The sequence below is a fragment of the Tachyglossus aculeatus genome, chromosome 26 (genome assembly GCF_015852505.1).
Source record: "Tachyglossus aculeatus isolate mTacAcu1 chromosome 26, mTacAcu1.pri, whole genome shotgun sequence".
NCBI lineage: Eukaryota > Metazoa > Chordata > Mammalia > Monotremata > Tachyglossidae > Tachyglossus > Tachyglossus aculeatus.
This window is the reverse complement of record NC_052091.1, coordinates 7,579,325-7,593,732: the sequence shown is the minus strand read 5'-3', so window position 1 is coordinate 7,593,732 and position 14,408 is coordinate 7,579,325. Positions and strand designations below refer to the sequence as shown.

Below are 14,408 nucleotides of genomic sequence, written 5' to 3'. Positions count from 1 at the left end.
CTGCAGAAGTTTGGATGAGTGTTTGTGCTATAAACTATTGGGAAGCAGCCTGGCTTAGCGGCAAGAGCCCGGGCTTTGGAGCCAGAGGTCCTGGGTTCTAATCCCGGCTCCGCCAATTGTCAGCTGTGTGACTTTGGGCAAGTCGCTTCACTTCTCTGGGCCTCAGTTAACTCACCTGAAAATGGGGATTAAGACTGTGAGCCCCACGTGGGACAACCTGATTACCTTGTATCTACCCCAGTGCTTAAAACAGTGCTTGGCACATAGTAAGCGCATAATAAATGCCATCATTATTATTGTTATTATTCTCAGGGCCTCAGTTACCTCATCTGCAAAATGGGGATTAAGACTGTGAGCCCCACATGGGACAACCTGATTACCTGAAGCAGCGTGGCTCAATGGACAGAGCATGGGCTTGGGAGTCAGAGGTCATGGGTTCAAATCCCGGCTCTGCCAGTTGTCAGCTGTGTGACTTTGGGCAAGTCACTTCACTTCTCTGGGCCTCAGTTCCCTCATCTGTAAAATGGGGATTAAGACTGTGAGCCCCACGTGGGACAACCTGATCACCTTGTATCCTCCCCAGCGCTTAGAACAGTGCTTTGCACATAGTAAGTGCTTAACAAATGCCATTATTATTATTGTTATTATTACCCCAGTGCTTAGAACAATGCTTGGCAAAAAGTGAGCACACCATTATTATTATTATTATTACTGTACTAAGCGCTTGGGAGAATACAATAGAATAAAGTTGGTAGACTCATTCCCTGCCCATAAAGATTTACAATCTCGACCCATGTATTCAACCTGTCACCAAATCCTGTCGGTTCGGTCTTCGCGACATTACTAAAATTCACCCTTTCCTTTCCATCAATCGATCAATCGTATTTATTGAGCGCTTACTGTGTGCAGAGCACTGTACTAAGCACTTGGGAAGTACAAGTTGGCAACATATAGAGACAGTCCCTACCCAACAGTGGGCTCACAGTCTAAGAATCCCAACTGTAACCCCGCTGATCTAAGCACTTACCCTATCCTGTCTTGACTACTGCATCAGTTTCCTGGCTGACCTCCCTGCCTCCTGTCTCTCCCCACGCCAATCCATTTATTAATAATAATAATAATAATAATAATGATGATGATGATGGTATTTGTTAAGCGCTTACTATGTGCCAAGCACTGTTCTAAGCACTGGGGTAGATACAAGGTGATCAGGTTGTCCCACGTGGGGCTCACAGTCTCTTAGTCCCCATTTTACAGATGAGGTAACTGAGGCACAGAGAAGTTAAGTGATTTGCCCAAAGTCACACAGCTGACATGTGGCGGAGCCGGGATTTGAACCCATGACCTCTGACTCCAAAGCCTTTTCCACTGAGCTACGCTGCTTCTCTAACAGTGCTGTGAGCTAACGGTGCGCTTAGAACAGTAGTGTTCTAAGCGCAGGATCATTCATTCATTCTTTCAATCGTATTTATTGAGCACTTACTGTGTGCAGAGCACTGTACTAAGCACTTGGGAAGTACAATCAATCAATCGTATTTATTGAGCACTTACTGTGTGCAGAGCACTGTACTAAGCGCTTGGGAAGTACAATCAATCAATCATATTTATTGAGCGCTTACTGTGTGCAGAGCACTGTACTAAGCGCTTGGGAAGTACAAGTTGGCAACATAGAGAGACAGTCCCTACCCAGGATCATCTAGAGAAGCAGTGTGGCTCAGTGGAAAGAGCATGGGCTTTGGAGTCAGACGTCATGGGTTCAAATTCCGGCTTCACCACTTGTCAGCTGTTTGACTTTGGGCAAGTCTCTTCACTTCTCTGGGCTTCATCTGTCAAATGGGAATTAAGACTGTTAGCCCCCTGTGGGACAACTTGATCACCTTGTAATCTCCCCAGCGCTTAGAACAGCGCTTTGCACATAGTAAGCGCTTAATAAATGCCATTATTATTAGTAGTAGTAGTAGTAGTAGGACACAGTCCCTGTCCCAAATGGGGCTCACAGGCTTATTCTAATTCATTCATTCATTCAATCGTATTTATTGAGCGCTTACTGTGTGCAGAGCACTGTACTAAGCGCTTGGGAAGTACAAGTTGGCAACATATAGAGACGGTCCCTACCCAACTCACAGTCTAGAAGGACTCACAGTCTAGAAGATTCTAATGTACTTTAGGACAGGGCTCTGCACACGGTAGATGTTCAGTCAATATGCTTGATTTGTCTTTGGGCCCGGAGATGAGGGACGCCCGGGCCGGGTTGCTGGGGTAAACGGTGGTGGTGCCCACTGGTCAGCAGAATCTCGGGGTCTCACGGGAGCAAAAACTGCTCACTCTCGGGCTTCAAGGCTGTCCATCCATCCCCTCGCCCCCTCCTACCTCACCTCCCTTCTGTCCTTCTCCAGCCCAGCCCGCACCCTCCGCTCCTCTGCCACCGCTAACCTCCTCACCGTTAGGCCTCGTTCTCGCCCGTCCCGCCGTCGACCCCCGGCCCACGTCCTCCCCCTGGCCCGGAATGCCCTCCCTCCCCACATCCACCAAACTAACTCTCTTCCTCCCTTCAAAGCCCTCCTGAAAGGTCACCTCCTCCAGGAGGCCTTCCCACACTGAGCCCCCTTTTTCCTCTCCTCCTCCCCACCACCCCCCGGCCCTACCTCCTTCCCCTCCCCGCAGCACCTGGATATATATTTGTACAAATTTATTACTCTATTTTACTTGTACATATTTACTATTCTATTTATTTTGTTGATGATCATCAATCGTATTTATTGAGCGCTTACTATGTGCAGAGCACTGTACTGAGCGCTTGGGAAGTACAAATTGGCTTCCCCACAGCACCTGTACATATGTACACATGTATATATGTATATATGTGCATATATATGTATATATATATACATGTATATATACATGTACATATATATGTGTATATATATGTATATATGTGCATATGTATGCACATATGTATATATGGTTGTACATATTTATTACTCTATTTATTTATTTATTTATTTATTTTGTACATTCTATCCTATTTATTTTATTTTGTTCGTATGTTTGGTTCTGTTCTCTGTCTCCCCCTTTTAGACTGTGAGCCCACTGTTGGGTAGGGACTGTCTCTATGTGTTGCCAATTTGCACTTCCCAAGCGCTTAGTACAGTGCTCTGCACATAGTAAGCGCTCAATAAATACGATTGATTGATTGATTGATTGATATAGAGACAGTCCCTACCCAACAGTGGGCTCACAGTCTAAAAGGGGATGATGATGTTGATGATGTGCATCTAGCTTTATTTCTATTTATTCTGATGACTTGACACCTGTCCACATGTTTTGTTTTGTTGTCCGTCTCCCCCTTCTAGACTGTGAGGACTTGACCCCTGTCCACATGTTTCGCTTCCCCCTTCTAGACTGTGAGCCCGTTGTTGGGTAGGGACCGTCTCTATCTGTTGCCAACCTGTACTTCCCAAGCGCTTAGTACAGTGCTCTGCACACGGTAAGCGCTCAATAAATACGATAGTGAATGGGAGTGCCCAGTGGCTGAGAGAGCAGAGGACCCCCCAGTGTCTGATGAGCAGAGTCAGTCCGTCAGGCAGTCGTATTTATTGAGCGCTGACTGCAGAGCACTGTACTAAACGCTTGGGAGAGTACACTGTAACACCAAACAGACCCATTCCCTGCCCACAGTGAGCTGATGAGCAGAGTCAGTCCGTCAGGCAATCGTATTTATTGAGCGCCGACTGCACAGCACTGTACTAAACGCTTGGGAGAGTACACTGTAACACCAAACAGACCCATTCCCTGCCCACAGTGAGCTGATGAGCAGAGTCAGTCCGTCAGGCAATCGTATTTATTGAGCGCCGACTGCACAGCACTGTACTAAACGCTTGGGAGAGTACACTGTAACACCAAACAGACCCATTCCCTGCCCACAGTGAGCTGATGAGCAGAGTCAGTCCGTCAGGCAATCGTATTTATTGAGCGCCGACTGCACAGCACTGTACTAAACGCTTGGGAGAGTACACTATAACACCAAACAGACCCATTCCCTGCCCACAGTGAGCTTACAGCCTAGTGGGGAGACAGACGTTAATAGAAATAAATGACAGATTCATTCATTCATTCAATCGTCTTTATCGAGGGCTTACTGTGTGCAGAACACTGTAGTAAGCGCTTGGGAAGTACAATTCAGAAACAAATAGAGACAATCTCTGCCCACAACGGGCTCACAGTCTAGATGTGTACTGGAGGAGGAGGAGGAGGAGGAGGAGGAGGAGGAGGAGGGTCTCAGATTCCCGAGCTGGACACCTGTCCTCCCCCTCCCCCCCTCCTCCCAATTCCTGGAGAATGCGGTTCCCAGCGGAGAGGGGGCCGTACCGACCTCCCCCCTGCCCCCAGTCCGGAGTCCCTGAAAACCTGGATCTTCTCCAGGGTGTCCCCAGCCCCTTCTTAAGGGTCCGGGTGCGCGCCTCCCCCTCTCAGGCCTCAAGCCTTGGGGGGAATTTCTCAGAGGGGCTTTGAATAATAATAACGGCACCTGTTAAGCTCTTACTATGTACCGGGCACTGTACTAAGCGCTGGAAAGTGGCTTTGACCAGTCGGGCCCCCCTCTATTTTGGTCTCCCCTGCCCCTCCACCCATCCTTTCTCTTCTTCCCTGTCCCCCCACCCCTCCTCCCTCCTGTCCCCCGGCCCCCCCACCCCTCCTCCCTCCTGTCCCCCGGCCCCCCACCCATCTTCCCTCCTCTCCCCGCCCCCCAACCCATCTTCCCTCCTCTCCCCCGGCCCCCCCTCCCCTTCCCCCCACCCATCCTCCCTCCTCTCCCCCAGCCCCCCACCCATCTTCCCTCCTCTTCCCCGGCTCCCCACCCCTCCTCCCTCCTCTCCCCCCACCCCTCTTCCCCCCTCTCCCCCGCCCCCACCCCTCCTCCCTCCTCCCCCCCACCCTCCACCCCTCCTCCCTCCTCTCCCCCCACCCCTCCTTCCCCTTCTCCCCCGCCCCCATCCATCCTCCCTCCTCTCCCTCGGCCCCCACCCCTCCTCCCCTTCCCCCCTCCTCCCTCCTCTCCCCCCTTCCCCCACCCTCCCTCCTCTCCCCCGTCCCCCCACCCCTCCTCCCTCCTCTCCCCCCGCCCCCCACCCCTCCTCCCTCCTCTCCCCCGGCCCCCACCCCTCCTCCCCTTCCCCACCCCTCCTCCCTCCTCTCCCCCGTCCCCCATCCATCCTCCCTCCTCTCCCCCGTCCCCCATCCATCCTCCCTCCTCTCCCCGGCCCCCCCTCCCCTTCCCCCCATCCTCCCTCCTCCCCCCCGGCACCCCACCCACCTCCCCTCCTCCCCCCCGGCCCCCTCCCCCCCTCCCCTTCCCCCCATCCTCCCCTCCTCCCTTTCGCCCCCCATCCTCCCCCCTCGCCCCCCCCCGTTCCCGTGTCCCCTGGCGTCGGCCCGGGGCGGGCTAGGCGGCCGGGGGCAGGGGGTTTCGGGTCGGGGGTCGGGGGTCGGAGGTGGGGGGGGGCGGGGGAGGGGGAGGGGGCCGGACCCTCTCCAGGCCGCAGTTCCCGGGGCGGGTCCGAGGCTCCGGCCGGCTCCATCGTCCGCCCGTCCGTCCGCCCGCCCGTCCATCGCCGTTTGGGCGGGGGGCGGGGGGGGTCCCCGGGCAGGCGGAGGGGGCGGGCCCGGGGGTCCGATGGGGAGGGGCGCGGGGGGAGTCTCCGGCTGACAGCTCCTCCCGTTGCTCCCCGCTGCAAGATGGCGCGGCGGGCCGGGGGCCGCCCACCCCGACTCCCCCGGACCCCCGACCAGCCCCGGACCTGACCGGGACCCGGACCCCGCGCCCCGGACCCCAACCACTGGACCCCCCCCCCCACGACCGGACCCCGCAGGACCAGACCTTTCCGGACCTTACTGGACCCCCCCAGGACCGGACCCCAAAGGACCCCACCGGACCGGACCCCACTGGACCCCCCCAGGACCGGACCCCAGAGGACCCCACCGGACCGGACCCCACTGGACCCCCCCCAGGACCGGACCCCAGAGGACCCCACAGGACCGGACCTTACTGGACCCCACCGGACCGGACCCCACTGGACCCCAGAAGACCCCAGAGGACTGGACCTTACTGGACACCACGGGACCGGACCCCACCGGACCAGACCTTTCCGGACCCCAGAGGACCGGACCATACTGGACCCCACAAGACCGGACCTTACCGGACCCCACCGGACCGGACCTAACTGGACCCCACCGGATCGGACCCCACTGGAGCCCACAGGACCGGACCTTCCCGGACCCCAGAGGACCCTACAGGACCGGACGCCACCGGCCCCTACCGTTCCCCACCGGACCGGACCTTTCCGGACCCCACAGGACTGGACCCTACTGGACCCCACCGGACCTTCCCGGACCTCACTGGACCGGACCCTAGAAGACGGGACCTTTCCGGACCCCAGAGGACCGGCCCCTACCATTCCCCACCGGACCGGACCTTTTCCGACCCCACAGGCCTGGACCCTACTGGACCTCACCGGACTGAACTCCACCGGACCTTTCCGGACCCCAGAAGAACGGACCTTACCGGACCTCACTGGACGGTAACCCAGAGGACCGGACCTTTTCGGACCCCAGAGGACCGGACCCCAGAAGACCGGCCCTTCCCGGATCCCAGAGGACCGGACCTTCCCGGACCTCACTGAACAGAATCCCACAGGACCGGACCTTTCCGGACCCCAGAGGACCGGACCCCAGAAGACCGGACCTTCCCTGATCCCAGAGGACCGGACCCCAGAAGACGGGACCTTCCCGGATCTCACTGGACAGGATCCCAGAGGACCGGACCTTTCCGGACTCCAGAGGACCGGACCCCAGAGGACCGGCCCTTCCCGGATCCCAGAGGACCGGACCCCAGAAGACCGGACCTTCCCGGACCTCACTGGACAAGATCCCAGAGGACCGGACCTTTCCGGACTCCAGAGGACCGGACCCCAGAAGACCGGGCCTTCCCGGACCTCACTGGACAGGATCCCAGAGGACCGGACCTTCCCGGGTCCCAGAGGACCGGACCCCAGAAGACCGGACCTTCCCGGACCTCACTGGACCAGACCCCAGAGGATCGGGCCTTCCCGGACTCCAGAGGACCGGACCCCAGAAGACCGGGCCTTCCCGGACCTCACTGGACAGGATCCCAGAGGACCGGACCTTCCCGGGTCCCAGAGGACCGGACCCCAGAAGACCGGACCTTCCCGGACCTCACTGGACAAGATCCCAGAGGACCGGACCTTTCCGGACTCCAGAGGACCGGACCCCAGAAGACCGACCCTTCCCGGATCCCAGAGGACCGGACCCCAGAAGACCGGACTTTCCCTGATCCCAGAGGACCGGACCCCAGAAGACCGGACCTTCCCGGATCTCACTGGACAAGATCCCAGAGGACCGGACCTTTCCGGACTCCAGAGGACCGGACCCCAGAGGACCGGACCTTCCCGGACCCCAGAGGACCGGACCCCAGAAGACCGGACCTTCCCGGACCTCACTGGACCAGACCCCAGAGGATCGGGCCTTCCCGGACCCCAGAGAACCAGACCCCAGAAGACCGGACCTTCCCGGACCCCAGAGGCCCGGACCTTCCCGGACCCCAGAAGACCGGACCTTATCGGACCACACCTGACCGGACCCCAGGGAGGCGGGAGGAGGAGGACGAAGAGACGGCCAGGAGGGAGAGAAGGCCAGGGAGAAGGAGGAGTGGAGTCCAGGGTCGATGGCTGGGCCTCCGCTGCCCCTACTCCTGGCCCTGCCCCTGCTGCTGCTACTGGCTCTCGGAGGCGGTGAGTCCCGGAGGGCTGCGGGGAGGGGGTGGCCCGGACCTAACAGGCCGGGGAGGTAATAATAATAATAATAATAATGATGATGGTGGTATTTGTTAAGCGCTTACTATGTGCAAAGTACTGGTCTAAGCGCTGGGGAGGTTACAAGGTGATCAGGTTGTCCCACGGGGGGCTCACCGTTTTCATCCCCATTTTAGAGATGAGGTCACTGAGGCACAGAGAAGTGACTTTTTTAATGGTATTTGTTGTGCTGACTATGTGCAGAGCATCGTTCTAAGCACCTGGGAGGTTACAAGGGGATCAGATTATCCCACAGGGGGCTAGGCCTGAGCACCGAGGGACAGACCCAACCCCGCACCCAGAAGTTGCGGGACGATGACGATGACCCCGGCACGGTGACCCGCACCGTGACCCCCATGGTGACCCACAGCCCCCACACAAACACTGCAGACACACAAACACACAAACACAAACACAGACACAAACACAGACACACAAACACAAAAAAGGCCCTGCAGACACACAAACACACGCGCTCCTTCACACCTCCAGGGCCTGCACGCCCCAGTCACCAGAAAACCTCGCAGTCCCCAAAATTGTGTCCTACACACAATCTCGCTCACCATCTCCAGTACACCCAGAGTCACATGCAAACTGTTTTGTGCACACACAAACACACATCCCTGCTTCCCCCCCCCACCAACCCCCACCGTCACAGTTTGGCACATGCACGTGTTTGGCCTGTGCCCCCCAATCCACCTCGATCTGTCCCCACGAGCCACGCTTCACACCCTCACACACGTCCACGTGGGTTCGTCCCCAAGCACAGGCGGCCGCACAGAGTTTCGCGCCCTGGCACGGTCTCAAGCGCATCGTTTCGCGCACACTGGGCCACACACGTGCCCGGTTTCTCATGCGGACAATCTAACACCCGTCGCTTTGCACGTGCTGTCGCATTCATGCGTTCATTCAGTGGTATTTATTGGGTTCTCGCTGTGTGCAAAGTGCTGTACTAAGCGCTTCGACTGTTTCGTGCTAGCCCAGGTCCCATCCTGTCGAGCCGTCCATCCATCAGTGGTATTTATCGATTGCTGACTATGAGCAGAGAGCTGGGGTGACCACTTGGGAAAGTTCAATATTCATTCATTCATTCAATCGTATTTATTGAGCGCTTACTGTGTGCAGAGCACTGTGCTAAGCACTTGGGAAGTCCAAATTGGCAGCATATAGAGACGGTCCCTACCCAACAACGGGCACGCAGTCTAGACGGGGGAGACAGACAATAAAAACAAAACATGTGGACAGGTGTCAAGTCATCAGAATGAATAGAGATAAAGCTAGATGCACACCATTAACAAAATAAATAGAATAGTAAATATGTACAAGTAAAATGGAGTAATAAATCTGTACAAACATATATACAGATCTTCTTTAAAAAAAAAGAATGGTATTTGATAAGTGCTTACTATGTGCCAGGCACTGTAAAAACAGTGCTCTGCACACAGTAAGCGCTCCATAAATAAATACGATTGAATGAATATGACAGAATTGGCCGACCTGTTCCCTGCCCATAACGAGTTTACAATATAGGGGCGTGCACACGGTTTCTCTCTCTCTCTCTCTCTCTCTCTTTCACAAACACATACACACACAAACACTTGCACAAACACACAAGCAGCGGGTCCCCGAGCACGTGGCTTTGTCAACAATCCCAGTTGGCGCAAGGAGAGCTGAGCTTCTCCCCTTCACTGGCTCCTTCCCCAAGACCCCCGGATCCTCACCCCTGACCCCTTCTTGCCCCCCTCCTCTGGCTCTCCCAGCAGGTTATTCCGGGGACCCCAGGCCCAGGCCCCCCTTTCCGCCCCCCGACAGGGTGTCTTTCAGCCAGGGGGTTCTCCCCACCACAACTCCCCGACTAAGCAACATCATTTTCCTTAGGATCTACAGAAGGCTGGGGTTGGCACCCCCCATTAGCCCCAACGGGGGTGGAGAGGGGGTTGGGTGAGGGTCCGGTTCTTCCCAGAAAGTGACCGTGGCTGAAGCGACCCCCCGGGCCCCTCACCGTGAGCAGACGACAACCCGTCCCGGGAGGTGGGAATGGTCAGGGTTTATTTCGGGGAGCGGACTTTAAATGTTGGAAGGCCAGACTGATCTCCAGAGCCCCAGGAGAGGCCCCCCTCGGCCCCCCGAGAGTCCCAGGAGAGCCTAGGAGAATCGCAGGAGAGTCCCGGGATAACACCAAAGACAGTCCAGGAGAACTCCAGAAGAGCCCTGGGAGAACTCCAGGAGAGTTCAGGGAGGAACCCCTGGAGAAACAAATAATAATAATGGTATTTGTTAAGCGTTTACTACGTGCCAAGCGCTGTTCTCCATGCTGGGGTAGATACAAGGTAACCGGGTGTCCCCATTTTTCCAGTCTTCATCCCCACTTTCCAGCTGAGGTAACTGAGACACAGAGAAGTCAAGTGGCTTGCCCAAGATCACACAGCAGACAAGTGACGGAGCCGGGATTAGAACCCACGTCCTCTGACTCCCAAGCTCCTGCGCTTGCCACTAAAAGCCACGAGGACCCCGGGAGAACCCCAGGAGAGCCCTGGGAGAACTAGACCTTTCCTTGACCCCTGAACAGCCCACTCAAGTTTTCCACCATCCTCTCGGCTGTCCACGGGACCTCATCCCACGGGCTGGGGCGATAATAATGACGGTATTTGTTGAGCGCTTACCATGTGCCAAGCACCGTTCGATGACCGGGCCCCCCCAACCCACCACGTCCGCGGCCAGCAGCCGGTCTCTCCGGGGTCACAGGCGCAGCGTCGCCGTTGCCCGGAGGCGAGAACTTGGGGGGCACTGGGGTTAGTACAGTGTTCTGCACACAGTAAGCGCTCAATAAATACGATTGATTGACTGATCCATTTTTGTATCCGGGAAAAGTGGACTCACTGCGGAGAGGGGACAGGCTGGAGCCCGAGCCTCTCGGGGGTGAGTGGGGGGAAATAATCGGAGGACCCTTCTCCCTTTAATTGGACTAATTATCCAGGCCGACTCCTTCCCTAGAGATTTGACTGTCCCCATCTCCCCCCGCGCCCACTCTTTGTAACTTCCCCTGCGCTTGGAACAGTGCTTTGCGCATGGTAAGCGCTTACTAAATGCCATCATCATTATTATTATTAAGTCACTTCACTTCTCTGGGCCTCGGTCCCCTCATCTGTAAAATGGGGATGAAGACTGTGAGCCCCCCCGTGGGACAACCTTGTAACCTCCCCAGCGCTTAGAACAGTGCTTTGCACATAGTAAGCGCTTAATAAATGCTGTCATTGTTAGTACTATTATTATTAGTCATCCCCATTTGACAGGTGAGGTCACTGAGGCCCAGAGAAGTGAAGTGACTTGTCCAAAATCACGCAGCTGATAAGTGGCGGAGTTGGGATTAGAACTCATGACCTCTGACTCTCAAGCCCCGGCTCTTGCCACTGAGCCGCGGGGCGAGGAGTTGGACACGAGGAACTTTTGCGGTGGTTTGTCGGGGAGAGAGGCCGGGGGCTCCGGGGAAGGTTGAGAAGCAGCGTGGCTTAGGAGAAAGAGCCCGGGTTTGGGAGTCAGAGGGCGTGAGTTCTAATCCCGGTTCCGCCACTTAATATTTATTTTATTTGTACGTATTTATTCTATTTATTTTTTTGTTAATATGTTTTGCTTTGTTCTCTGTCTCCCCCTTCTAGACTGTGAGCCCACTGTTGGGTAGGGACCGTCTCTATGTGTTGCCAACTTGGACTTCCCAAGCGCTTAGTCCAGTGCTCTGCACACAGTAAGCGCTCAATAAATACGATTGAATGAATGAATGAGTGAATGAACTGCGTGCTGCTGTGGCCCCCTCCAAGGGGATGGGGGAGTTCAGATGAACCAGTCAGGGGCAGGGCTTGCCTGGAATGGGGAGGAAGGGGCACAGACGGACCCTCTGTCCGAGTCCGGGAGGAAGCAGAGCGGCCTAGTGGGTAGAGGCCGGGCCTGAGGGTCAGAGAACCTGGGTTCGAATCCCAGCTCTGTCACTTGTCTGCTGTGGGACCTTGGGCAAGTCACCTAACTTCTCTGTGCCCCAAGTCTCCTTTTCTCCGTCCTACTCAGTCTGTGAACCCTATGTGGGACAAGGACTGTGTCCAATCTAATCATCTTGTATCTACCCCCACGGCTTAGAACAGTGTTTGACATATATTAAGTGCTTAATAAATACCATAAAAACAAATCGTTTCTCCCCAACCCTCTCACCTCTCATACCCCATTCCCCATCTCTTCCCGCAATCTTCCCACTGCTCACCCCCATATTCCCTTTTTTTTAAAATGGCATTTATTAAGCACTTACTATATGCAAAGCACTGTTCTAAGTGCTGGGGAAGTTACCAGTTGATCAGGTTGTCCCACGGGGGGCTCTCCATCTTAATCCCCATTTTACCGATTAGGGAACTGAGGCTCAAAGTAGTGAAGTGACTTGCCCAAAGTCACCCCGCTGACAATTGGTGGAGCCGGGATCGGAACCCACGACCTCTGACTCCAAAGCCTGTGCGCTTCTTTTTTCTTCTATTCCTTCCCATCTGATTCCCCCCGACTGCTGACCCCCAGATTTCTTCTGCCTCCTCCCCTGACCCTCCCCCTGGGGACCCCCACATTTCCTCTGTCTCCTCCGCTGGCCGTCCCACCGCTGACCCCGTATGCCCATCTCCTCTCCCACCCCCAGACCCGGGCCACTCAGCGGAGCTGGCGTTCGCCGTGGAGCCGAGCGACGGCGTGGTGGTCCCAGCCCAGCCCCTGGTTCTGGGCTGCCTGGTGGAAGGGACTCCTCCCATCAGCATCACATGGAGGAAGGACGGGACGGTGCTGACGGACCGCGAGGACGCCTTCCTGCTGGCCAACGGCTCCCTATACCTGGCCCCGTTCCGGGCGGAGCGTGGGGACGGCTCGTCTGACGAGGGCGAGTACGACTGCGTGGCTCAGAACCGCTTCGGGCTGGTGGTCAGCCGCAAGGCCAGGATCCAGGCTGCCAGTAAGTGCGCATCTCCGTCCCTGGGTCTGGGGGTGGGCCTGCCCTGCCGAGAGAACCGGAGCGGCCGGGAGGGACTGGGAAGGACCGGACCCGGGGCGGAGGGACGGAGGAGGACACGAGGCCGCTGGGAGCTCGGAGGGGACGGGCAGCACTGGACCGGGATCTGGGTACCGAGGAGAACGTGAGGCTACCGGGACCACCCGAGGGGCCAGGAGGGATCGAGCTAGGCCCATGGGGACGGAGGGGAACACGAGACTGCTGGGGGCTCGGGGACCAGGCCAGGGAATTGTCACCTCAGTTTTCATTAAAACTCGGACACTCCCGAAGCCTGATGTTTTTCCCAGTCCAGAGCTAGTTTTCCCTAAACAGCTTGGTTTCGGAGGACCTTGAGGAACCCTCCGTGGCCTTCCCTCCACATTCCAGCATGCAGTCCCAGAGCAGGGAAGCGAGGCCAGGAGAGGGGTAGGGAGGAGGGAGCTGCCATGCCAGGACTCCCAGAGAAGTTCTGGATGTCAGGGGGTCCAGCTGGCCCCTCTGCAGACGCAGGCAGGGGATCGGATGCCTTTTCGGAAGGGGCTCTTGGAGGTGCTTTGGGGCGGCAGCCCAGCCCTCACCTCTTCCCAGAGGACTGTGTTAACTTGTTGGACCCCAGGCTGCCGGGCGGGGGGCCCTGGGCTGGGAATACCATTCCAGCTCCACTGGGAAGCCCCACTACTGCAGGTCTCAATTTCCCCGTCTACATCTTCAGCTCATGTGCTTATCAATCCATGGTAGTGACCGAGTGCTTCCTGTGTGCAGAGCACTGTACTAAGTGCTTGTACAACACAGTTGGTAGACACATTCCCTGCCTGCAAGGAATAATTCTCCCTCTCCGCAAACTTAAAGTCTGGGAAGGAAAGTCCAGAACCGAGGGCGGCTCCCTGCAGGCCGGAGGGTCACTGGCCTCCCCCACATCTCCACCGAGGAAAGGAAAAGTGCAAAGCACTGTTCTAAGTGCTGGGGAGGTTACAAGGTGATCAGGTTGTCCCACGGGGGGCTCCCAGTCTTCATCCCCATTTTCCAGATGAGGTAACTGAGGCCCAGAGAAGTGATGCGACTTGCCCAAAGTCACCCAGCTGACAAGTGGCGGAGCTGGGATTTGAACCCATGACCTCTGACTCCAAAGCCCGGGCTCTTTCCACTGAGCCACGCTGCAGCACTGAATAAGACTCTGGAAACCCCTACACAGCTGCCTCCCTGCTTCCCAGCCTCCCAGCTTCCCGGCCTCCTGGCTTCACCGAGAAGCAGCGTGGCTTAGTGGATAGAGCTCGGGCCTGGGAATCCGGAGGTCGTGAGTTCTAATCCTGGCTCCGCCACTTGTCTGCTGCGTGACCTTGGGCAAGTGACTTCACTTCTCTGGGCCTCAGTTCCTTCATCTATCAAATGGGGATTGAGACTGGGGTCCCCGTGTGTGTCCAATCCGATCTGCTTGTATCCACCCCAGAGCTTAGTACAGTGCCTGGCGCTGTACAGAGAAGCAGCGTGGCTCAGTGGAAAGAGCTCGGACTTCGGAGTCAGAGGTCATGGGT

At 56.5% G+C, this 14,408-nt stretch overlaps 2 protein-coding genes across 2 annotated transcripts in view; both read left to right on the top strand.

Annotated features, from left to right (window-relative positions):
* The first annotated feature begins 5,736 nt into the window (after positions 1-5,736).
* LOC119945806 (uncharacterized protein DKFZp434B061-like) lies at positions 5,737-7,651 on the top strand. Its single transcript, XM_038766991.1, has 4 exons — positions 5,737-5,789; positions 5,871-6,578; positions 6,615-7,540; positions 7,623-7,651. The coding sequence occupies exons 1-4, from the start codon at positions 5,737-5,739 to the stop codon at positions 7,649-7,651; spliced, it is 1,716 nt and encodes a 571-aa protein (XP_038622919.1).
* A 90-nt stretch (positions 7,652-7,741) lies between these two features.
* The window catches only part of IGDCC3 (immunoglobulin superfamily DCC subclass member 3), a 70,662-nt gene continuing 63,995 nt past the window's right edge, over positions 7,742-14,408 (top strand). Inside the window, exons 1-2 of the mRNA XM_038766990.1 lie at positions 7,742-7,808; positions 12,535-12,840. Of these exons, the coding sequence (XP_038622918.1) occupies positions 7,742-7,808; positions 12,535-12,840 (373 nt within the window). The remainder of the gene's footprint in view (positions 7,809-12,534; positions 12,841-14,408) is intronic.